Source organism: Amphiprion ocellaris, chromosome 23 (genome assembly GCF_022539595.1).
Source record: "Amphiprion ocellaris isolate individual 3 ecotype Okinawa chromosome 23, ASM2253959v1, whole genome shotgun sequence".
Lineage (NCBI taxonomy): Eukaryota > Metazoa > Chordata > Actinopteri > Pomacentridae > Amphiprion > Amphiprion ocellaris.
The window spans coordinates 21,463,838-21,490,251 of record NC_072788.1 but is presented as its reverse complement, the minus strand read 5'-3'; the positions used below and the strand labels follow the sequence as shown (position 1 = coordinate 21,490,251).

The following is a 26,414-nucleotide window of genomic DNA, read 5'->3' as shown; positions in this document are numbered from 1 at the left end:
ATGGTACGTGTCCACTCGGTCCATTTTTCCCATATGCAAACACGCCTCATCTGAAAATCGTCCGCTTGGTGGGCGGTCACTAGTGGGCCTCTACGTGGTTAAATGATAGCGCTTTCAGCTTGAAAGTCCGGCAGATGTGTCAGACCGACTTGGCTGCAAACTTTCTCTTTTATTTCAAAAGCGCTTCAGCGAAAAGTATTTCTGAAAGCATTTGAGGAGAGAAATAACCTGGACAGTTTCTGAATCTGTCCTCATTTTAGTTCAACGACGGCTAGTTTAGACATTTGACGAAAGTTTCGCAATGCGTTGGACCTCCGCACGCCGCATCGAATTTGCGTAGAAATCGAGTCTACTTTAGGCAAATGAGCTGCAGGCTGCTCCAGAGAGACACACTGGATTGCAGCTCGAAACGCACTACCAACATGCAACGCAATGCATTTCACACAGACAATGAATGGGATGCAGGAAATTGCCGCATCTAGTGGACACATACCTATTATTAAACCAGCCGACAATTTGAGCAGACCTCAGGTGTTCAGGAAGTTTGTTCTACATGTGAGGAGCATAATAGCTGAATTCTTTTTCACTTTTATCCAACAGATTTTGATATTTTATCAACCACAATTTGTCTTTTAGCTGGATTTTGTTCCTATTGGCTCAACAAAAGCTCCACAATCTTGCTAAAGTAGCTTTTTTTTTACCCTAAACTACCAAAACACAAGCATGTAGTTTGCAATGTTTGGAGCCGTTTCGTCTTTTTGCAGCCACTTATGTCCAAAACGGCCTCGAGAGGCAGCGTAATGTCACCCGAGAGGCCGATATGCAGCTGCTGTCACAACTGCAGGAATGTAGAAACTAGTTTTGAAGCCTCGTCGAGCCTCCCGAACCTCCACGGTGCCAGCCAGTCCTGGGAGTTCCTCCATCAGCGAGCGCGAAGTGGCTATTTCATAAAGATGAGTGCCATTCAGAAAAGAAAAGAGCTTGTGATCAATTCAAAGAGTCGCTTATGGAACAAACTGTCAACGCCTGGATATAAGAGACCATTAGGATGGTACAGTGACCTGCAGCTGAACTCCAAACTAAATGAACTACATGACAGACAACTGAAAGTCACCTGAAGTTGGACTTTTACTAATAAAAATGTGTAGAAATCCTTTAATATACTATTTAAATATGTCTAATTTTTCTTATTAGTAGATCACAAACAACTCTAAGCAAAAAGGCTCCTAACAAGTTATGGGTATCACTTTTTAAAACTAACTCGTGTGCAGAAGATGACGAAAAGAAGTAAAAGTTTCATAAATGTATTGAAACATAAACCAACATAACATTTAAAAAATAATGAATGTACTTTTCTGCGACTTTCTCTTCTGTCTTACACAACATTTATGTGTATATTTACACCATTTTGGAAATGAAAATCACGTTATTCAGAATTTTATGTCCCAAGAATGAATCGAAAAATCACAGAAAAATGGTTAAATTCTTAAATTAAAGTAGAATCCAAAATGCAAACGGTTAAATCGCTTATTATAGATGTCTGTGTTAGGACAGTGATGTATTAAAAACATTTTATTGGCATAAATATGGGATAAAACTATGTATTATAAAGAGAAAGAAGATGTGTTGGAGCTTAAAACCTTCGAATTTCATATATTTTTGCTTGTAAGATGCACATTTCTGTGATATACTCATTGAGTTTTGACTTCAGGAACAGATTTTCTAGAATATTCTTTGGTATCGACCTCTTAATAACTATTCTTGCTGCTTATGTTGGCCGAGATAATCTGAATAAAAATAATTCAATACAGAAATGAATGTCATATTTGAACATAAGGGACCAAAAACAACACGAAAAATCTTCTAACTCTGTGTGCTTTGATTGCATTTCCTCCTGGCGCTTCATTAGAAACTGATTCTTGTATTGATAACTGAACCGTAATTTAAAGACATGAAGCTGTTTGAAGCAGCAGCTCGTATCTGGATGTGAGTCACAGGGGTCATCTGGCAGAACACAACTCCACATCTGGACCGATTTGTCCCGGTTTTGACGCAGGGTTGGTTTCACAGAGACAGATCATGACGGAGCTGAGTAACTTTATTATGCTGCTTTTGGCTTCACCCCCATGGAACGTAATAAATAGTGTAGAAACGTGTGCAATCAAGCAAGAAAACTGGAGGAAAATGAAAAAAACAAGTGTTAGGGGACTTATTTGTCTCCAAATGTCGGGGTGTGGCTGGCAAGAAAAGACTGACATCATGATAATCAAGTTAAAATCCAAAATGTGCAGCAACATTGTGCAATAAATACTTTTATCTCAGAATGAAGTAGTGGGACTCAGAGGGAGGCAACAATCTCTAAATCTGCCTCATGTTGGCCCCAGTTGGGATGAAGTAGTGTTTTCTTATTCTTTTTTTCTGTACGAAAAAAAACCCTCCCCCAGAGAGCAGACTGAGGCGGCTGGTTGTTGTTTCTGTATTTTGCTGCCCTCTAGCTTTCACAGAAACTCTGTACCATGAAAGAAAATAAACTGTACAGTCAACTAGAATTTAGTGAGGAAGAAAAACAGTCAGAGTTTATTTAATGCCTAAAAAATGTTGTTTTTGTTAAGAAGATTTGGTTTATTTAATGGCTGGCTATGAAGGTAAAAAGTTCAAATAAGAACAGTAATAAATAAAAATATGTCAAAGCATGCCATCTTTAGAGCTTTAACAGTGAAACTGCACTCAAAAAGCATCATTGTTAATGCTATTAAAAGGCATTTTTCAATGTGCACTTCCTAGAAATATTGTCAAAAAATTATTCCTAAATAGTTCATTAAAATAGAAATGAAAAAATCTATTAAAATCCAAGCTTACAGATAAGCTCTATACTATGGAATAAAATAAACTGTACAGTAAACTAAGATACTGTGAGGAAGAAAAATGGGGTCAGAGCTTATTTAATGCCGAAAAAATATAGTTTTTGTTAAGGAGGTTTGGTTTATTTGACCAGGAAGTTCAAATAAGAAGAATAATTTAAGTTAAAATATGGCAAAATATGCAATTTTTAGAGCTTTTACGGTGAAAAGGAACTTAAAAAACACTACTGTTAATGCTTTAAAATGCCATTTTTCATCGAGCACTTCCTAGAAATCTGATTCAACAATTATTTCTAAATAATAATAATAATAATAATATATAATAATAATAATAATAATAATAATAATAATAATAATAAAAACAGAAATAAAAAATTAAGTGAAATCCAAGTTTGCAAATGGAATTTTGTGAAATGAAACTGAAAAGCTGTTTACTAAATTTCAATAAATTATTATGCAATAGCTTGTTTAATACCACTCAATCAAAATATTTTTTTAAAAAATGCTGTTAATTTGGAATTTATGGATGATTTAAAGTGTAAATAATGTGAAATTTGTTGAGGAAATCTGCAAAAGAAATGGTTTCTGCTTGTGTGCGTGTGTGTTTGTGTGTGCGTGCGTGTGTATGTGTGCATTTGTTTCATAATATTTTTGTTCAGTCGAAGCTGTTTTATCTGGTTTGAAAATTAAAAATGAATCTCTGGAAGTTATATATAAATATTTTTCCTTCATAAATTAATGATTCATTTCTTTTGTTTGAGCTGATTTACTATAGCCTCTTTTTATGGATTTCAAGGCTTGTGCAGTTATAGATTCACAATTTAATGCTAACTTATATGGATTTTTCTTACTTTTCTTTTTTAAAATAATCTATCTTTGGTTAGTTTACAAGCATTTTTTAATGATTTATTTTATTTATATACCTCTGACCTCATGCACTTTACCATTTGCGTACAATTTTGTTTTAAATGCAATGGCAGAAAAAGATATTCTGTTCTATTCTTGTTTGTTGTGGAAGTTCAGCGATGTTGAGACAGGATGACAAGGCAGACACAGTGGTTTACAGTGAGGTCTACTGACATCAGGACACCGACAGAGCAGCAGTACATGCAAGCAATGCCAGCATCAGTTCTGAGGATTCTCTCTGATCTTTATGTATTGTAGTTAGGAGAGGGGTCAGATTTATATTATAGACCAATATGGAGACAACTTGTCTGCTTAGTCACATTAGAATAGACAATATTGAATCTCCTGCAGTGTGTGCCTGTCAAAGGCCATTATGACATTAGAAAGGGGAAAGAGTAATTTTTCCTTCACAATTGAGCTGCTCAAGTCGCTCTTTGAAGATAAAATCAGAGAAAATATGAATGTGAAAATGTCATTGAAGTCTGAGAAAACTGTAAGACTGCGAGATTTAATCAGAAGTTCATTGCTACAAGTAGATTTCCTGCTCATGTCACACTTATAACTGTTGTTTGCAGCTAATATGAGTGAAAATCTAATGTTTTAATGCTAATAATGCTAATATTAAAGGCATCATTTCCCCTGCTTGTCCTCAGGCAGTGCAGCTGACAGCTACAGAGGTCCTGATTGGATTTGATATAATCTGACAGCAGGTCACACACTTGTTCCAGGTCGACTCATTTCATCTCACAGAGCTGGAAACTCGATGCAGACTCATAATGTGTCGTAATGCAGTGACACCGTTTAGCTCGTGGTGATGATGATGATGATGAGGAAATTACAGGACAACTTTTTGGATGTAAACGAAAAGAGAAGTGATGATACAACTGTGATGCTTTGGTGCAGATTTAACTTGGGGAGTCATTGATGCACGGTAGGGAAACTTCAATTAAAAAAGCAGAAGAACAACAAGAATAGCAAGGTGCATTGTAAGGATAAAACAGAAGGTGCATGAGTACAGTCACCTCAGCTGGTGAAAAATATCCTACTTCATGAAGTTTAACCAACAAATCAAACATCTGTGTCCCTCAGAATCTTCATATATGCAAATTTCACACATTCTGCAAAAGAATCTGCAAAATCTCAAATGTTTTTCTTACCCTTTTAATGCCATGAAAAATTATGAGTTTATAGTTTCGTGTGCATAGCCTTTGTTAGGCTTTGAGCATTAAGGATTATGATACAGTACCGAGATGGTCACATAAGATAATCCTGTTACAGCTCACTGAGCCAGGAGCAGTTTCAGTGCTTAAAGTCACTAAACCTGCTCCTGAATTAAACTGAGTTCAGCTGTTGTTTCAGGCTGGTTTCTAAAAAATCAATCCAGGTACTTATGTGAGAAAATTCACTGCAGCTCTGCAAATCGTGGACGGACTTCAAAAGTCTTTCAACATGCGTAAAAACATGTCTGGTACATCTATACAAAGGAACAAAGCTCCCAGATATGAAGGACGAGTGTCAAGTAAGCTGAAGTTGTAGCTATAGGCTGCAAGAAAACCTCTGAGCTTTTACTCAACTAAAGCAGCAAAACCACAATGTGGGGTCTGGTCTAAATTTCACAGTTTTTGATGTACTTCATTTCTGAGTCTCGTGACTTGATCAGAACAGCGGATAGACACATGCCATTTTAGGAGGAAAAACACATTTGAGTTCTGATAAAAACTGCAACCAGATCAGTTTAACATCCACTCCAGGGGTCTGTTTCACAAAGCAGGTTTAGTGAAAACTCTGAGTTTGTTAACCCTGAAATGAGGGAAACTCGGAGTTTTCCGTTTCACAAAGGGAGGTAATTTAAGCTCTCTCTCTCTCTCTCTCTCTCTCTCTCTCTCTCTCTCTCTCTCTCTCTCTCTCTCTCTCTCTCTCTCTATATATATATATATATATATATATATATATATATATATATATGTGTGTATGTATAAAACTTAACTCCAGGTGAAACTACTCCGAGTTGATTAAACCAACTCAAATCAGCCATTCTGGAACCGAAAACTCAGAGTTTTCTATCTCAGAGTAGATCAACTCAGAGTTCAGGGTTACACTCAGAGTTTGCTGAACCTGCTTTGTGAAACGGACCCCCGGGTGTCACAATCTAAAGACGAAATGTAGCACATGAATGCATTTTGGACAACTGTTTCCTAAAGTTTTTGGACCTATAGAAACACAATAAACACATTTAAGAGTCTTCTTTCTGGTTCCTCCTTTCATCTAGTGCCTTATACAACTGCTTTTTGTGTATGTACAAGGTTTGCATTCTTGAGTTTGAGTCATTTTGAACACTCAAAGTTGTCTTGGACACATTTTAATCCACTTTGGGCAGCATTTTTTTGTCATTTTGAACACATTTTAAGTCATGTTGGTACATTTTTGTGTCATTTTAAACAAGTTTTTGTTGAAGGTGCAAAGTGCAAAGTTAACGTGACTTTTTCCATAACCAACGTCGAGTATATCATAGTTTCAACAGCAAAACTGCTGGGTACCATGTTGTTTTTGTGACTCTATGTCATAAATTGCTGCAGTTTTATTGGTCAAACTATGACACATCTCATAATATTGATGCTTGAAGATGGTTATAGAGAAAGTTAACTAAAAACCGATTGACACCTGGAGTGGATGTAAAACGGTTCTGGGTACAGTTTTTACCAGAACTCAAATGTCTTATTCAGCCCTAAAAATGTGATGTGTCTATCTGCTGTACTGATGAAGTTATGAGGCTCACAAATGATGTAAGAAGTCCATTAAAAAGTGTGAAATTTGGACCTATTACTCTGAAAATATTCATTGTATGAATGTACAACTTTGCATGAATTCAATAAATAAGCTGAAATTACTGTGGATAAAGAACCAGCTGATTTTGAGGAGGTCAGATGGGAGGTTCTGAATGATTTTTTATTGGATTTAAACTCAAGGTAAGATCTAATATTTTGTTCTTCTCTTCAGACCATCTTCATCCTCCTCCCTGTGAACTCTGCATGCTGTGAGTCTTGAGATGCCTCTACAGCACCGTGCCTTTTTCTCCTCACTTCGAACATGGAAGCAGATACCAGAAACATCTCCTGACAGCCACCCATCATCCTCCTCTTCCTCACTTCCTCTTCCTCCTTCACCCCATTGGTTCCTCCTGGTTCTCCTGGCCTCCCTGTGTTTACTGCACTGCCCAGCTGAGGCGGCCTGGTATCGGATCGGGGTGGTGGGACCATGGGGGTGCGACCCTCTCTTTGCCAAGGCTCTTCCCAGTGTGGCTGCACAGCTCGCCGTCAATCGCATCAACAAAGATCCTTCGTTGTCCTACGCTGTGACGTTCGACTACAATGTCCTGCAGGTAGGAGTCAACTGACCTCGGCTTCATGGATTAATGTTTGGATCACAGACTGACTGATTTGGCATCTCTTTCTTCAGGAACCATGTGAGACGTCGAGGGCTCTGGAGGCATTTGTTGGTTTCCACACCAAGGCCTCAGGGTACATCGGACCGGCAAACCCCGGCTACTGCGACGCTGCTTCAATGCTGAGCAAAGGATGGAACAAAGTAGGCTGGGATCATGAGGGATTTTAGAGGGGTTTTAGGTTTGTATATGCAAGAAACACCAATTTTCTCCTTCTCCATCTCCCCTTCTTCCAGGCATTGTTTCCTTGGGGTTGTGTTGGCTATGAGTTGGACGATGTCCGGAGCCACCCGACCTTCGCCCGTTCCATGGCAAGGCCCACCTGGGTGCTGATCAGCATCATGAGCTATTTCCGGTGGGCCCACGTTGGCATCATCTCGTCCTCAGAGGACATCTGGATGGAAACGGCTATCAAGGTTTGAGTTTTTATCTTCTCATGAGGTTCTGTTTGTTGTCGAGATCCTGATAAATCACAAAAATGGATCTCATCATGAAGCTAAGACTAAAACATTTTCATTTTTATTATGAAATGATGGAGATTTTCTCTACATGTAGCTCTTGTACAATATTTTCAGAATTATTCTTCTTGTCCAGGTGGCCGACTCACTGAGGAGTCATGGTATGCCGGTCAGACTGGTCAGTTTTATGGAGAACACACCTCATGGCATCAGACGAACTCTGGCAAAACTCCACAAGATGAGAGAAATACGAGGTCAGTTCTGGTTTAAACCTCTGAAGCAAACACGGTTTCTGACCTTTTTGTTGCTCAGTTTTCACTGCAATCTAAAGTCCTGCATCTCTATAAAAACAGAACAACCATGACAAAGGAGAGAAAACTCAGGAATGTCTTCTGTGCAGACTGACAGTTAAAATGCCATTAATCTGACAAAAAAAAAACACTCAGATTTTTTATTTTACATAAACTGACAAAAGCTTGAATCGGCATCTGCAATATTTTTCCAAATACCCTCAATTGTTGGTAGTACTGTTAAAATATGGTGGCTCTACACACTATAGATATTTAATTTGTTACCATACTTATGTCTATTTGCTCTGTGTAAACACTGCCTGCAGTTCAACCTAAAAATCCCTGTCCCCGTGGCTTTACAGTTGCACAAAGGAGGGCAGATTTTTAAAAATTTTCCACAGAATTTGGGGCAAATGGTTTATTTTTTGGCAATTTTAATTAATAAGATGTGTAGAATGAAGTGATTTTGATTAAATATCACAAGTTCAAAGACCTTTGGAAAGTCTGAAAATTGACAATTCTAGTTACTGGCTCTGGTTAATGGTATTTTGACATTTATTTTTAAAGACAGCATGCCTTTAAAATTTGCTGGTGGTTTTTATGGTTAAAAGGCTGAGAGCTTTCCACAACTGCATGAACTTCCCATTCTTTTTCCATGTTGGTATGCTTTTGTTCAGATTTAAAGTAGTTTCAGCTAGTGATCAGAGATGTTAAATCCTGAAGCTCGGTGTCATGTCTGGTCCCAGTTGTGATCCTCTGCATGCACTCGGCTCTGATCGGCGGTTCGGCCCAGAAGCTGCTGCTGGAGACGGCCTACGACATGCAAATGATCGATGGTTCGCTGGTGTTTGTGCCCTACGACACTCTGCTCTACAGCCTACCCTACCGCAATGTCACCTACCCGGCTCTGAAGAGCAACAGCAAGCTGCTGCGAGCTTACGATGCTGTCCTCACTGTCACCATCGACTCCCCACAGCTGTCCTTCTATGAGGCCTACAAAGAGGCCATGGAGAGGGGAGAGGTGGCCAAGACACTGAAACCACAACAGGTGATGGAAGGAAAAGAGGGTTTTTGTTTGTGTTACTGAGTTTCCCACGAGCAACGACTGATATACATGTTGCCACAGGTGTCTCCTCTATTTGGAACCATCTACAACTCGGTTCTGTTCATGGCTCACGCTGTGCATCGTGTCCGGGAGGCCAGAGACTGGATGTCTGGAGGAAACCTGGCCCGACATACCCGGAACCTGGACTTCCAGGTACCGAGGACTGTGAAATCAGTCACACTGCGTTTACAATTTACAATTTCATTTAGCAGATGCTTTTATCCAAAGCAACAATCATCTGAGAGCAGATACAACACTAGGTAGGTAGGCGGGGCAGCACTAAGGACCTTGCCTAAAGGTGCGTGTCCACTAGATGCGATTTTCCCGCACGGCAACGCACCGCATCTGAAAATCGCACGGATGGTGGGCGGTCACTAACGGACCACAACATTGTCATGTGACAGCACTTGAGCAACAGCGCGCCACTACATGGTCGCGTGACCGAGCTTTCAGTTTGACAGTCCGGCAGATGAGTCGGATAAACACAGCGGCTCGGCAACAAACTTTCCCTTTTATTTCGAAAACACTTCAGTGAAAAGTATTTCTGAAAGCATTTGAGGTGAGAAATAAGCTTTGCAGTAGCTGAATCTGTCCCCCTTTCAATTCACCGACGGCTAGTTCAGATGTTGCTATTTGTGTTGCAGGGCTTCAGCCACCTCGTGAAAACCAACAGCTCTGGAGCTGCTCTGCTGGATTATCTCATACTGGACACAGACGGACTGTCCTGGCAGCTGAGGCCGACATACAGGTATGACAAGAGACAAACCAATAAGCAGAGTCAAGGAAAGCTTGGACATGTGGAGGTGACTATAAAAATAACTGATCCAACTGTTAAATGACAGGATCGACATGGAGGTCGGTATGGTTCGATTCCTGGGTCGAGACATCCACTTTCCTGGAGGGTATGGACCCAGGAAGGATGCCTCCTGCTGGTTTACAGCTGGAGTTATCTGCTCAGGAGGTATTTATACAGCATGTGATATACATCCATGTGTTCTGGATGTTTTGTACAGGAGACATCCCTAGCAATTTTAGCAATCACAAACCCAATTCAAATTTTAAACCGTTAAAGTTTACAATGATTATTATGACAGTTTTTGTTCAACTCTTCCTCTTCTGTTCCAGGTGTGGATCTGTTCTTGACCATCAGCATGTTTCTCGGGGCGATCGCTGCCTCTGTTGTTGCCGTAGCTCTTCTTTATTGCATCAGGTACAAAGTTAGCACGATGTTTTGAGAGACCATTTTTATTGTGTTTTGTTGCTGCTATAAACTTAGAGGTGTAAAGTAAAAATTGTTAAGATATATAAACATTTGCTTCTGCCATTCATCAAGCTCTCTCACTATTCATTGGCCAAAATAGTGCTACGTATCAACTAACTAGCCAATACTTGCTGCAGCTGCTTCTGGTAATTTAAAAAGAGTTTTCATGCGTGCCCAGCATCTGAGGAACTAAACACCCAGTGGATTGCTGTTATTTTTGACGGCAATGTCACCTCAACAATTGGAAAACCCTTCATTTTAGTACGTTATGTACACTACCATTCAAAAGTTTGGTGTCAAGCAGACAATTTCATGTTTTCCATGAAAACTCACACTTTCATTCATGTCCTAGCATAATTGCACAAGGATTTTCTAATCATCTAATTAGCCTTTCAACATGATTAGCTAAAACAATGTACCACTAGCACGCAGGAGTGATGGTTGCTGGAAATGTGCCTCGATACCTCTATGTAGATATTTCATTAAAAATCAGCTGTTTCCAGCTAGAATAGTCATTTACCACATTAAAAATGTCTAGACTGTATTTCTGATTCTTTTAATGTTATCACCATTGAAAAAAAATGCTTTTCTTTCAAAAATAAGAACTTTTCTAAGTGATCCCAAATTTTTGAACAGTAGTGTAGCTAATGTGGCTAACTTTCCCACCAGCTACAATTGTATACCCACCGATCAGAGCACAATATTTAGGAATCAATAATCAAGGACTGCATGGGTTACTGTGTTTTCATGTTCGACCTAAACTCAGCTGCTGCTTCCATCTGTTAGCTTCTCTACTGCTCTCCGTGCTCACATAAATCGCATTTTAATACAGCCAAATTCCCAACAAAGCTGTTTTCATTTTTCAGATTTTGCTATCAATAGCTGACACAGAGAGAGTTTTCTTCCTGAAGGAGGCATGGACAGCAGTAGCTCAGACACTGAAACCTCTTGTTTAGAAAAAAAAAATCAAGACGTATACAGACATGGCAACACGAGCCATCTTTGCAGTATTTTGAGCTGGAAAATTGAAAGACAAATTCAAAAGGCATTGGAGGCTTTCGTGAATATGCCAAAAAGCTGCAAAAGACATTGGGCCTTGAAGGTCAGGCACTATAACTATAAATTAATTTACAAGTAAAAAGTTAAGAATATGTAATCATATGTGTTTCATCAAAGTTTGTTTGCCCAGGACTGACTGTCAACAACTTCTTTGTCTCTTGTTGCCTAGGCGACACATTAATAAGATTCGATTGCTCCGAGGTCCCAACAAAATCCTGCTGACTCTGGCTGATGTCACATTCATTAACCCGTCGCTAAGCAACAAGGTCAGCCTCCTTCTGTCATCATGTTAGAGCCCAGCTTTTTTCATTTCATCTATTAATTATTAAAGCAAAACTATACAAGTTGGTATGTTATGGTGTTCATTACATTTAAATAAATAAGGGTGGTTTTCTGTAGTACAAATTTTAAAACAAGTTCAAATAAAAAACAACAAAAAGCTACAAAATGTTCCTCTCAACAGAAGCTGAGTCTGGATGACAGCAGGGCCAGCGGCATGAAGAGTGTTTCTGAACACAGCGTCGCTTCGCCAATCTCAGCCCAATCACCGGCCACATACGAAAACTCAAATGTCGTCATTTTTGAGGTGAGTCAGTCAGTTTAATATTTATAGTGAAATAAAACACTGTTTTTGTGGGCTTTTTTCAAAGAGGATGCGTGTTAGCAACCTACTCCAGTCTACAAACATGATTGGGACAAAATAAAATTTTCATACGGGTCTTGTAAACTTTTAAAATCTTATTGGATCACATTGTGATAATAAAGGGGTCATATTGCTGTGGTTTGTGATGCTTTTTTCCAGTGGTTGTGTAAGGAAAAAATACTTCATGGGTCAGAGTCATGCATTTAGGACCAAGTGTGAATGCTGATAGATACCAAACTAACCAATATGAAGACACCACCGCATGATGCAGTATAACATACATGCCATTATCGAATAAGGTTCGAGAGAGTCTAGCAAAGAAGAAAACCCTGCAGAGCTGCTATTTTTCCTTTAAAATAAAAGCAATGTGAATGGAAGACAAAATTGTGATCCTGTCTTATTGTAGGACTATAATCTATGGCATTCAAGAAACTTAAAAGACTGTTTTTGTTCCACAGTCTAATGTATGTACAAATTCTAGGAGCAAAAATTGGTCTCTTGGTTCTGAAATTAGAAACTCTCATAAGAAATGATAAATTCACAATGGTTTTAACAACTAAAAAAGGTTCTCTTACTGTAAGTGGCAGCATCAGTTGAGTTTATCAGCTTGAAAAGACGCTGTTTGGGTTCTTCTCTCCGTCAGGGCGACTGGGCGTGGCTTAAGAGACTTCCTGATGGGACGTTTAGCAGCATCAACCCCAAAACCAGCAATGTATTTGAACTGGTATGTGACACTGTTGACACACAAAAAAGATCCTTTTTAGGTCAATTAATACTATATTTATACCCAAGCAAGATTTATAAATGCCTTGTGTTAAATCAAGCAGGGAGATGCAGGCATTCTGACTGACAGCATTATGTTATATGCTGATGACACTGTGTTGGTTGCAATGTGATCAGTTTGGATTAATACCTTTAAATGCACCAGCTCTTGTACAACCTTTATTCTTTTACCTTTAAAACTAGTGACGGAGTAGGCAGAAAAAGAGTCCCTACTTAAACTGAGAGAGTTCTCAATTATCACTGCTGCAATATTTGAACATTTAACATATAAAAACTACTAAAGATCCATATGAAACGATGGCCAGAACCAATCTAAAATATGGCACACTGCAAAACTGTATATAATTATTAGACATTATAGAGAACATATAATAGGACAGAGGTCCCATTGGCTCAGCTGATAACTCATACTGACACTTTCTAAATACTGAAAACTACATATGACTGGAATTTAATACCTTTTCTACATACTGAAAATGACAGAAAACTAGTAGGTCAATAAGGGCTATATTTAGATTAACTTATCAACATTTATATTACATTTTTGACAGTCCTTGCCATCAATGTGCAACACGAATTAAATTCTTTGCAACTCAGTTCAATACTTTTAAGACTTGCAGATTACCTGCCTGTACAATGACTAGATGAATCCTATGGTAAATATATGCCAACTAACACAGAGAGCATTATATCCATTTCAGCATAGAAATGCAGTGTTTTGTGAAGCTAAATAAGAAGATTTCATGTTATACCATCCTGTTTTTGCAGCTCTCTAGTGTGTTGTTAGCCCCCCATAGTTGAGACACTTTACAAAATGTAAACTTAAGTTGTCCTGTCTATAGATGAAGGACATGCGTCATGAGAACGTCAACCCTTTCTTGGGTTTCTTTCATGACTGTGGTGTATTCGCCATTGTGACTGAGTTCTGCTCCAGAGGTAGCCTGGAGGATCTGCTGCTTAACGAAGACGTGAAACTGGACTGGATGTTCAAGTCATCTCTGCTGCTGGATCTTATTAAGGTGAGAGGCAGCGTGCAAGCAATATGGCATTTTTAGGGCAGCTAATAGGCATGAAATCCAACTTTCTCTTCATCTGCAGCTGCAATGAAGGCTGAAAAAAGTCCGATTTGTGTCCTCAGGGTATGAAGTACCTCCATCACCGCGAAGTGAGTCACACCCGCCTGAAGTCCCGTAACTGTGTGGTGGATGGACGATTTGTCCTGAAGGTCACTGACTATGGATACAATGAGGTCCTAGAGGCTCAGAGATTCCCCTTCATTGAACCACGTCCAGATGGTGAGATTGAGCTTTGAACATCGTGGATTAGATCCTTTCAGGCTCCAGATTTGTCCACTGGTTGTCAAACTCATTGCCCTCCATGTGTTGCAGAGCTACTGTGGACGGCTCCAGAGATCCTGAGGTCTGGCCAGCCGGGGCTCCATGGGACTCTACCTGGTGACGTCTACAGCTTTGCCATCATCATGCAGGAGGTGGTGATGAGAGGGCCTCCGTTCTGCATGTTGGATCTGTCAGATGCAGGCAAGACCAAGACTCATACACAAATACAAACCTGTAAGACAATAAACATGCACTCTGGGTTTGACTGCTGAACAAAACGTTGTGTATTATTAGACATTTGCAAGCCTACAAGGAAATATTTAGCGGTCTTTTGAGGTGAACATCAAAATTGTTCTTGAAAAACTTCATCAAGTCATAATGTCAGTGTGTCCAATACTGGATAATATCATAAACAACTAACTTTGCACATAAAACAATATAAAGAATCCTGTGCACACCAGTTTCTGTGATCATACAAGTGAGTTCACATCACCATTTTGACATCAAAATAGCAAAAAAAAAATGGAACTTAAATTTGTAATTTCTGCCACACATCTAATTCTACTGGCACTAGAGGCCTCAAAAGTTGGTGAACTGTCGACCAAAGACTGTATTTTTGTCAGTAAATATGGATCCATCTACATATAAACACACTTACAGGATTTTTTGGGATTTTTTGATGTAAAGAGTTAAAATACCAAAATTTCAAGTCTGAAAGCATGAAATTCAAAAAACAACGTTCACAGACCTTAGTTTTGGGTCTCAAGTAACAGCTAAGCAAACTGAACAAAATTTGACTCAGTGCAGCAACACATTTCTTTAATTCTGTCTGAACTGACACAGACTGGCCTAGATGATGAACATCAGTAGCATGTTAGCATTTAGCTTCTCTGTACCTAAAACTGTATTTGTCTTTAATCTTGTAATGGTAGTCAGAAAATAACACTACATGTGGAAATTTCAACTTGTTGGATATAAAAAGTAGTAAAAAGTAGAAGTAAAAAGTCAGAAGATCACCAAAGTCATTATAATTTTTTGAAATGTAAGGAAGTTAATAGCCCTGTTTCTATTACTGCTGTCAAGAACTCAACACAACAGCTGATGTTTCTGTGTTTCAGAGATCATAGAGAAGCTGCGTAAGCCTCCTCCTCTGTGTCGCCCGGTGGTCAGTCCGGACTACGCTCCATTAGAGTGCCTCCAGCTGATGAAACAGTGCTGGAACGAACAGCCGGACAAGAGGCCAACCTTTGACGACATCTTTGACCAGGTACAATTCTCAAATGTTTGTACTGTTTTGAACTGAAGTAGTCATTTTAATCTTGGTAAAATGTATTCGAAGCAATGTTTTTTGGGGATGATTTTTGGAGTGTTGCTCATTTGTTTCTTCACTTCTTTCAGTTCAAGAATATCAACAAGGGAAAGAAGACCAACATCATTGATTCCATGCTGAGGATGCTGGAGCAGTACTCGTCCAACCTGGAGGAGCTGATCAGGGAGCGAACAGAAGAACTGGAGATCGAGAAACAGAAGACGGAGAAGCTGCTGACACAGATGCTGCCTCCGTAAGTCAATGTAGAATCACTTGTACACACTGACCAGTGGATTATATATAACACATGGAGTCAATTTTGCTAAATAATTTTGACTAGAAGGCATAATGTATATTGTACTGTATGTGTTTTGGCAGTAATTACACAACATTGCAATGACAATCTCTACATTTTGTACTTTCTTCTTTCCACAGGTCCGTGGCTGAGGCCTTGAAGGTGGGCGGTGCAGTTGAACCAGAACATTTTGATCACGTCTCGCTCTATTTCAGCGACATCGTTGGCTTTACCACCATCTCAGCCAACAGCGAACCCATCGAAGTGGTTGACCTCCTCAATGACCTCTACACGATTTTCGATGCCATCATAGGAAACCATGACGTCTACAAGGTGACGCTCTTTTGTTTACTGCTTCTGCAGCCTCAAGGGAGATATATCTCACTGAATGACATTGACGAATGAGCTCTTCTGTTCTGGTGAAGGTGGAGACGATTGGTGACGCCTATATGGTGGCATCAGGAGTTCCCGTCCACAACGGCAACCGTCACGCGGCAGAGATCGCCAACATGGCTCTGGACATCCTGAGCGCAGTGGGAACCTTTAAAATGAGACACATGCCTGACGTTCCAGTTAGGATACGAATTGGTCTGCATACAGGTGAGTAAGGAACAAAAGCGCAAACGTTTGTTTTGACTGCCAAAGGAAAACCAAAGCAGAAAGAACCTGCAAACTCCTACCACAAAGATCACATCTGGCTGCTGTGAGGGGACAGTATTAACAACTGCACCAACATGCCACTTAAAATTTGTAATATATGCACATTTACTGACACAATAACATAAACTACCAGCTACACCAGATCAAGGCAGTTTGAACACCTTTGCACAGTGGTGCACTACAAAATGAGTTGGCAAGTGAGCAGAAAAGCTTACAAAGATCACTAAAAGCTTACAAAGATCACTAAAAGCTTACAAAGATCACTAAAAGCTACCAAACCTACTGAAAAAAAGAGACCAAGCCTAAACTCTGACAAAAGATTATCCATATATGTGTAACTATAAAAGAGTTAAGTATGATGTAAAATTAAAAACATTTGTCCTGCCAAGGAGCAGTCATCTCTCATATTATTCTTGCTTTCCTTGTTTTCTGCAATCTCTAAAAAAGGAATAATACATAAATGTGTGTTTTTGTCTGCAAACTTGTGTTAAATCTGTTCACACAAGCCGAGGTTCACTTTCTTTGGTGGAAAATCCACATCGCGTTAATCTTTACATTTCGAGAGTGAAAACTTTATCGAAGTTTAGGTCACCGGTAAATGGATGTAAGTCAGTTACTGATGGAAACACTGTGTTTGTGTTGCAGGTCCATGTGTAGCAGGTGTGGTTGGCCTCACTATGCCTCGCTACTGTCTGTTTGGAGACACCGTGACCACGGCCTCTCGGATGGAGTCCAGCGGGTTGCGTAAGTTACACGCTGACAAAACACTGCACTGAAAAATGGTGTTTGGCTGTGATTTAAATACCAAAAAATCATACTTCATGACCTCTTTCAGGAGTAAAAACACAAAACATCTGCTCATTCTAGCTTGTAATATTGTGGTTCCCCAGACAGTTTCATGTTTTCCATGAAAACTCACACTTTTATTCATGTGCTAACACAATTGCACAAGGGTTTTCTAATCACAATTTGCCTTTCAACACCATTAACACAATGTACCATTAGAACACAGGAGAGATGTATATATTCTAGGGCTGGGACTTTAATGCATTAATTTCGATTAATTAATTACAGCGAAAATCATGCGTTAAAAATAATAACGCAATTAATTGCACCCTCCTCAGTTCCCTCATTTCTGGCACACCGGTAACGCTGATGAACACTCCAGCCCAGTAGGTGGCGGTAATGAACCTAAAGTCTGTTTGTAGCCATGACGAAGAAGCACAGGAAGTACTGAGTGAAGTCAGGTACTGGTGAACAGTGAGGGAAGACGAGATTGAGCTTGTTGGGCAGAAAGTTCTCTTTTAAAAATCTTCCCGATGGCAGCTTGGATAAAAGCCTGGTTGTGTGCAAATTGTACAACAGAGTTTTCTGATCACTGCGTCACTTCAAGCCGACAGTATCACCTCAATGTAAAACATGTTGCTGTTAGCACCAGAGCTAACGTTAGCTACGAGTCATGCTAACGGCTAACGGTATAGCCATCCCATAATAGACCACTTTTCTAGACAGTGCTTGAGTTTACAAAAAGTCTTAAAATGTTGAATAAAATCGCCATAATTGCACTTAGATTTGCAGTAATCTGTGAATGTAGCAGACAGATGAAAAATGCAGATAAATAGAAATGAAACATTTTTGTGGTTTAAGTTTTTACTCCATTGGAGGAGGAATAACCTAAACAACAAAAATATCTCTTTTAATAATAACTTAATTATAAAATTTTTGCTTATAAAAAATGAATAAATAAAAATTGATATTCCTATAAAAAGAACCATCAAAATTTCACCATTTATCAGACCCAGAAAATATGAAAACAGAATGAATCTCTGGATTTTCAACTTTCTGAAGCTCCTTGAACTACTTATGCTGATTTTATGTGCCATACAACGGAAAAAACAACTAAATTCAGGCTTTAAGTCATCAAAAGCACTTTTTTCTATATGTCCCATTTTCCTTTTTTAAAATAAATTTTAAATTATAAACACGTATATGTCTATTCATTGATTTAGCTGTCAACCACAATTTTATTTGAATTGAAAAACTTCACTTATTGTGTCAAATATTGCTATTTGACAAAACTGCAATTAATTGTGATTAATTAATTACAAATCCTGTAATTAATCAGATTTTTTTTTTTTTTAAATCGTGTTCACCACTAATATATTCCATTAAAAATCAGCCATTTACCGCATTAACAATGTCTAGACTGGATTTCTGATTCATTTAATGTTATCTTCACTGAAATAAAACTGTTTTTCTTTCAAAAATAAGGACATTTCTAAGTGGCCCCCTAACTTTTCAACGGTAGTATATATGTTAACTGAATATTTTAGACTTAGACTAAGACAGACTTTATTAATCCCGAGAGGGAAATTCTGTTGTTATAGCAGCTGAGTGTTCAACAACAAGGGGGTAATCAACAAGACAACATAGAATATTAGGGTCAGGTATAAAGTGAAGGTAACATAAAATAAAATAAAATCTTTTATTTTATTTTAGAAGTGAAGTCAAATTATGCAAGTGTTTCTTGACTGTTCTTGCATTTTATTAATATGATTAACCTAACCATGGATCTAATCAGCAGATTGGTTGATAAAGTAAATAACTGTTCCCACTCTGAAACCATAGAAGTGCATGTTTTCTTAAATTTTACTACTATTGTGTCAGTCTGACTGAGTCTTGTGCTCCTTACTCTCTCTGATCATCTGGCCAGCACAATAATGTCTTTTTCCTGGTTTCTCCACTGCCATTGTCTTAATTTTTGAAAACTATAAATTCCTTTTTTTCTACAGCCTACAGGATCCACGTCCACCAGAGTACAGTGAAGGTCCTGCGGGATTTAAATCTGGGCTACAAACTGGAGCTGAGAGGAAGGACAGAAGTTCGGGTAAAATAATTTAAGAGATAATGAGGATTTCAGCAACATGATCAAATGCACAGACTCTCATCGTCTCTGTCTTTCTCAGGGGAAAGGAACAGAGGAGACCTACTGGCTTGTAGGGAGAGATGGATTTACCAAACCTCTGCCTGTTCCTCCAGAAATCAAGTCTGGGTAGGAATTACTGTCCTTTTTCCTCTTTCCTCAAGTATTCCTCCCTTGTCCTGTTTTTACTCCCTAGCCCTTATTTAACTCAATGTTTTACATCCAGCACTGTCTCTGTTCTGAGTCCTGCACTGGTCAACCTATTAAAATAATTCTCAGACATTGATCAAATATGAAAACAAATCACTTTCATACTGATCTTTACACATAGCCACTATAGATGTCCTAGAATGGACTACATATACAAACATGTAGGTAGCACCTCAATTTTCTACGACTGTTATATTGTCTAGTTATGTATTTATATTACATAAGTGATTAGAGGCAACAGAATGCAATTAATTTGCAAGTAACTGGACTTTTTTGTTTGTTAGAAACACAGGTCCTAGCCAACTCCTCTAATCTTCACAGCTATACATCGTACTTGAAGATGTAGGAAATTATAACATGAAGCAGAATACAGCTACATAACCAAGAACTGTATGGATGCAGCAAACATTGTGGACTCATCTACTAAGTATGTCTAAATGAAATTAAGGTGATTCCCCCCCCACAACAATTTTAATTTCCCAAGAACTAATATATGGGTTAACGCTTCCTGCAGAGCGTTGTGATTTGCACCTTCACAGCAGGACCCAAGTTCCACAAATATTAAGCAAATTAGTCCAGTGATGCATCAACAAAAACAACAGACCCATGTTCCACCTAAATGCAAAAATGGACAGAAAACCCTGCTGTGAAAAATGCAAGCAGACTTGAAAAACCAGTGACAGTCAGCACTGCAAATACCTGAACTACCAAGGATACCATTTAAGGAGTTAATCTTTCTCCCTGGAGACTAGTTTAGACCCTGATTCCTCTGGTGGAAAAGCAGATTGGAGAAATTAAATGATAGCTTTAAAAATTATGCAGGCCACCAATAATGGCTGGTAAAAGTTACAAAAGTCCAAGACAGGAAACTAAATACTTGGAGTGAGCTGAGGCAGTACTTCTAAGTTTAAAAACTAAAGAAGACACAAACTAAGAAAGCACTAAGACATAGCAAAGGAATACAAGTGAAGAGCTCAGGTGACACACACAACTGGCATTAAAAGTACAAAGATGTCAAACAAGCACGAACGCATGAAGAAAGTGATTTTTTTCATAATAAAGCAGGACAGAGCTGCATAAATACCAACTAATCACTCAATAAGTCTAAGACAAAAACTCAGACAATGACACATATGAATAAAAATTGAAACAAAATGTTTGGTTTATATGAAAAAAAACTGTAAAAGATTATGCTGATGCAAACAAGAAGCTGTCAAGGCCCGGGGCCACCACAGATGACAGGCAGACAGACAGACAGACAGACTAATACTGAAACAAGGATTTTATTACAAGAAACACAAGATACTGGCTGAGCAGACTAACGCAAACCAAACTCCATTCAGGAAATGACGAATTTAACAAAAAACAAGCAAGGCTCTAAAATAAACAAGAATAATAAACAAAACTGACCACTACATGGGCTAAGACCAAAACTTAAAACAACTCACAGTCCATCAAGTCCAACAGGGGGAGCGGCAGACAGATTCTGCAGGCGGCAGTCTGGGGTGACGCACGCCGGTGCTGCTAACGTGCAGCGGAGAGCACGGGGCTGCTAACGTGCAACGGAGAGCACGGTGCTGCTAACGTGCAGCGGAGAGCACGGTGCTGCTAACGTGCAGTGGAGATGGGGCTGCTAATGTGCAGCGGAAACGGGGCTGCTAACGTGCAGCAGAGAGCACGGGGCTGCTAACGTGCAGCGGAGAGCACGGTGCTGCTAACGTGCAGCGGAGAGCACGGGGCTGCTAACGTGCAGCGGAGAGCACGGTGCTGCTAACGTGCAGCGGAGAGCACGGGGCTGCTAACGTGCAGCGGAGAGCACGGGGCTGCTAACGTGCAGCGGAGAGCACGGGGCTGCTAACGTGCAGCGGAGAGCACGGTGCTGCTAACGTGCAGCAGAGAGCACGGGGCTGCTAACGTGCAGCGGAGACGGGGCTGCGGGAGTGCAGCGGAGAGCACGGGGCTGCTAACGTGCAGCGGAGAGCACGGTGCTGCTAACGTGCAGCAGAGAGCACGGGGCTGCTAACGTGCAGCGGAGACGGGGCTGCGGGAGTGCAGCGGAGAGCACGGGGCTGCTAACGTGCAACGGAGAGCACGGTGCTGCTAACGTGCAGCAGAGAGCACGGGGCTGCTAACGTGCAGCAGAGACAGGGCTGCGGGAGTGCAGCGGAGATCGGTGGTGGGACAGAGGGGGAAACTCCGGGAACAGGCCGGGCTCTCTGAGGAGAGTTCCAGGGCTCCGGACAGTAGCCGGGCAGGACAGAGCAGGCGGGGGGAGTCCGGAGCCGAAGCAGACCTGGGCAGAGGGGCTGGCAGGGAGCCAGCAGGGACAATGATCCAGCGACGACTGGTGGGGCGAGTCAAGCTTTAAATGCTGCTCATGAGAAAAAAAAAAAAAAAAAAAAAAAAAAAAAAAAATGCTGCTCATGAGTGATCGGACACAGCTGCACTCTATCTGCAGCTGTGTCCGATCGGCCGGGATTGTCCGCTGGCCAGGGGCGTAGCACCGAGGAGGGAGGGACCATGACAGAAGCTGAAATATGTCAGTCACACACCAGGCCGGGGGGGAATGGACGGGTGTGTGACAATGTGTGTTTGTGTGTCTTTGTGTGTGTTTGCGTGTGTGCTGTGATCATGCTGTTCACTTCATCTCAACAGGCAAATGGCCCACGGGCTGCAGATGGCCGAGATAGCCCAGTACAAGAAACGGAAAGCTGAGAAACAACAGCAGGAACAACTTGCAAAGAAGAAAAACTGAGGTAATGTTATGCATTATTAAAAAAAATGTATAACATTACTGGCTTGGTTGGCAACGTGACTCATCCTTTGGCAAATATAGCTTGGGGACAAACTGTCTAAAGGTGTTACTGCGGTTGTTTTGCATTTAGTTGCATCTTGAACATCATCTGTTTAAAGTTAAGGAAGAAATCTAACCACAACAAGAAGCAGCTGGAAATAAATAGTTGTTTGTGAAACATCACATTCTTTTATCTTTTCAATTAGAGAAATATTGGAGACATAGAAACTTAATCCAAGAAATAGAAATCAAACTTCTTTCATGTACTAGTTTTGCTGTTGCACCTTGTTTCTGACCAGGAGCTTCTTGCTGAAGGTTAAAATGAAAGATTTTCTTGTGAGACTTTGAAATGTTTGAAGTCAAGATACAAGTGAATGCAAACAGAAACAGCAACTTCTGCAGACAGTTCGTATCAGGGATTTATGGGGGGGGGTTGTCGATAAGATTTTTTAAAAAGTAGCATTTTTCGTCACTGACAAAACTCAGTTCTTCTACTTTACAAGTTTGTTGTTTTTTTTTAAAGAAAATGCCATGTCACTGCTGTCACTCGAAAACCTCTTGTTACCAGGATGCCTGAGCTGATGAGCTGAAACTTTAGGTCTTCACACTGATGGAAAGCCAGGAACAAACCTCCAAGAAACGAACTTATCGTTTGATAGCAGTGACATACCAGCACTGACTGATCTGGACTGAAATGAAAAGTCTAAATTGTCATGTTGCTTCCTGAAAACTGTCTGCAATATAGATCCTGTACTGTTATCTGACATACAGGGACAGAACAGCGAACATATTAGATCAAGATGAGCTACTAAAGTCTTCCTCATTGTCAGACGTGTTCAACATTTTGTGAAATTATCGCTAGACAATGAATTTTATCACTACTTATACATTTTTATACATGCAATGAGGAGTGAGAGTCAGGATTTGATTGGCTGAAATTTGGGAACCCTCAATGTGACACCAACTCACTGCTTCTGGCTGTTTGAAACAGTTTCCATCTACTTCCACGTCTGAAGCTAAGCTAAGCTAATCACCTCAACCCCAGACGAGAACACATAAGCTTTTTCCTCTAAATGTTGAACTATTCCTTTTAATGACTTCTTTTCAAACTTTCCCTTCCTGTCTTGCGTTAATTTTCTGTCCGTCTCCTTTCCCCTCCTTCCCCTCAGCACTCGCATCAGCATCTCTACGAATGCATCAAAGGACGTGAAGCAGGCTTTTCACAAGGCCGTGAAGAAAATCGCCCACGTTCGCATCGTGACTCAACTCCACGCTGCCGAAGACGAAGACAACGTCATGATGACGCACCACTGACTCACTGGTAATTCACAACTTTGCCTGAAACGGACTTATCTTAACAATATCACGAACCTACGAGTACAAAATTTCTAAGTTTTCACAGAACAGTCTTCCTGATATTTCCTTAAAATCGCTGCCGGTCATCCACTGAGAGGAGTTAACAGGAGAATAACAAGGCCAGTGAAAGTGTTGGTTCAGATTAACAGCAGCCACTGTGTGTTCTAGTGTGTGTGTTTCTACTGTGTGTGTGTTAGCAGCTTGAGCTAAGGAGATGAAGTCCGATGTGGAACGATGTCTGGAGGCCAACGAATGGTGACTCAGCAAAGCGGGGATCTGCAGAAAGTGTCCATCAGCAGCAGAGCAGCAGCTAATCTGTCCTCCTTTAACTTCAGTGTTTGTCTGTCTGAAGGGAGGAACAGGAGAGTAGTATTCGATAAACACTAAATGTTTAGGTAGGTAGTACTTGTGAGCATTTTTAGCCTTCCCTGGATATCAAGGTGACGAGAAGAAGACGAAATTGACACAAGACTGGAGGCATTAGTTAATTAATTGTAACTATTAACCGCATTTTCTTTGCTTTTGTCCATTTTCCCCATAAATTAATTCATTTGTTTAAAACGTCTGAAAATAGTAGTCATGAACATCACTTTGGACACCTTTAACAATTTAGGTCTTATTTCTGGTAGTTCTTCCTTCCTGATGACATCACACACGTGGTAATAGTGAAAGCTTTGATTGGTTGATTGGACACCATAGGGTTTTTGTTTTCAGAGCTTCCTAACTAAATGAAATGGAAGTAACTAAGTAGCAGCCATGAAAAGAGCTTCCTTTCTAATCCACTCTGTCCTGGGACACACTGGTCCAAATAGCAACAAACATCAACAGCATCTACCTTTGCATGATTTTCTTACCATAGCAGTTGTCTTCTCCTGAGTTCTTTTAAAGTTTTCCTTCAAATCTTTCCTCAACCCAATGAAGTTTTCCATAGTGGTTAAGGAAAGACTCAGGATGTCATTTTTTGGCTATTTGACAGCAACTTATGCTACCATTAGGTGTTGGGTAAAGTTCAGCCATTGTTGCGTTGGGGACCAGAATTAGGTTTACTTTAACCCAGTTGAGTTCTATAGTGACTCTCAACCAATTGTTTCATCGTTTGGTTGGACATTCAGCATCATAAACCTCTCAGATCACCATGATATTCAAACCAGTGGAAGTTCCAAAACCATCAAGAGTTCTCTAATCTCTAGTCTAATATCTCTAAAGGCAACATTCACTCCTCTGTTTGGACTCGAATAAATAAGAAAAAAGATTCCACAACAAACCCTCTCTGTTATTTTATTGTATCATCACAAAAGCATTAGTCAGATGTAGTTCCGACAAACTTTAATTTAGTCCGCTGTTGTGGTACATACAGCATCTTTTTGCACTACAACACATTACAATGGTGTGTTTATTCATGCTACAGTAACTCTTCAAGCATTTAATCTTTTTCAAAATTTCAACAACTTTTCAGAGCTTCTAATCTTGTTGAGTCACGGCAGTCAGAGATCTGAACAAGTCGGACACCAAAACTGTACGTAGATTAATGGTGAAGGTTGCTTCTGTGTTACTTTCATTGAAATATTGTACGACTGCAGGAGGTTTCATCATTGTTGGTATACAATGTACTTTTTCTTCCACAATTCTCCATCTGTGTTTTCTATTTTGTAAATATTATGAATATTTCTGTCATTGAGCTTCAGAATTTGTACTCATAGTAGAAAGTTACACTGAATATACTGCACATGAAACTTAACCACACTGTTAATTTACTTTGATTTTCCTGTCTTTAGCTGCATTAAGACCTAATTTTTCGAAACAAACCTGTCTGGCAAACATTGCAATAAAGTTTATGATGCTTGTAAATAGTGATTTTTGTCCTCAGTCTTGTCCAAACAGTGAATGAATCAGCAAAAGTGGAAGAAATTCTTGGATTTTAAGTACAAGTATCAATGCTTAAGTGTAGAAATATTCAATTAGAGGCAAAAAAGAGACTAAAAGTATCAACATTAATAGTGCTCATTTTGCAGAATGGCATACTTCAGTATGTTATTGGATTCAAATTATTGATGCTCATTGTTTCCATAATAAATAATTATGGAATTTGTAAAGACATGATCATAATGAACATAAAAACATTAGTTTTTTTTCTCTAAATAAAAATGTATGCAAGATATATCCCATGGACTTCAAAAGTCCATCAGTTATATATTGACCCATGTAACGCAGTGAAAAACTACAATATTTGCCTCTGAAATGTTGTGAAACACTGGAGCTACTCAAAATTGTATTTTAACTATTTGAAATAACTGTCAGTCAGTGGGGATGAGATGTTTAAAAATCCCACATCGCCTTCTAGTGGTCAGACAGAGAATAAACTATGTTTTCTAGTTACAGATGGCTGTGGAGGATTATCTCTGCTGATTCTGTACATACATACATACACACACAGAGGTAAACGTGGATTAAAGCACAAGTTCTCAACGTTTATGCCTTGTGTCCGATTTAAATCAATCAGTGTCATGTGAGCAAGTCAGTAAAATCTAAGTGTTTAAATTTTAGAAGGTCAAAAAATGTGAGACTAAGGTAATTAAACAAATCAGGCAGGTAAAGCACATCACAACCTTTTTTTTCCCACATGAAGGTTTTCAAACATCAAGAGTCTACTTTTTAAAAGCTTTCCTGAATTGGATTTAAAGCAGACTGAAATAAAGTGAAATTCACCTAATTTTCCACCAAA

The 26,414-nt window shown here is 39.6% G+C and overlaps 1 protein-coding gene across 4 annotated transcripts; it reads left to right on the top strand.

The window, feature by feature from the left end:
* Nucleotides 1-4,487: 4,487 nt before the first annotated feature.
* gc2 (guanylyl cyclase 2) lies at nucleotides 4,488-25,546 on the top strand. 4 transcript variants are annotated; one of them, XM_035952921.2, is made up of 25 exons: nucleotides 4,488-4,698; nucleotides 6,765-7,146; nucleotides 7,224-7,352; nucleotides 7,446-7,625; nucleotides 7,804-7,921; nucleotides 8,704-9,005; nucleotides 9,084-9,215; nucleotides 9,707-9,810; nucleotides 9,905-10,023; nucleotides 10,188-10,272; nucleotides 11,552-11,648; nucleotides 11,846-11,968; nucleotides 12,669-12,749; nucleotides 13,651-13,827; nucleotides 13,947-14,103; nucleotides 14,197-14,346; nucleotides 15,264-15,412; nucleotides 15,544-15,707; nucleotides 15,890-16,082; nucleotides 16,175-16,349; nucleotides 17,055-17,153; nucleotides 19,202-19,296; nucleotides 19,376-19,461; nucleotides 23,506-23,657; nucleotides 23,893-25,546. In XM_035952921.2, exons 2-24 carry the CDS (start codon nucleotides 6,814-6,816, stop codon nucleotides 23,648-23,650), a joined length of 3,393 nt encoding a protein of 1,130 aa, XP_035808814.1. In that variant the 5' UTR covers nucleotides 4,488-4,698; nucleotides 6,765-6,813; the 3' UTR covers nucleotides 23,651-23,657; nucleotides 23,893-25,546. The 4 variants fall into 4 exon arrangements, with proteins under 4 accessions (XP_035808814.1, XP_035808812.1, XP_035808815.1 ...); XM_035952919.2 differs by having other exon boundaries at nucleotides 23,890-25,546; XM_035952922.2 differs by lacking the exon at nucleotides 23,893-25,546 and adding an exon at nucleotides 22,198-22,298 and having other exon boundaries at nucleotides 23,506-23,643.
* Nucleotides 25,547-26,414: the final 868 nt, after the last annotated feature.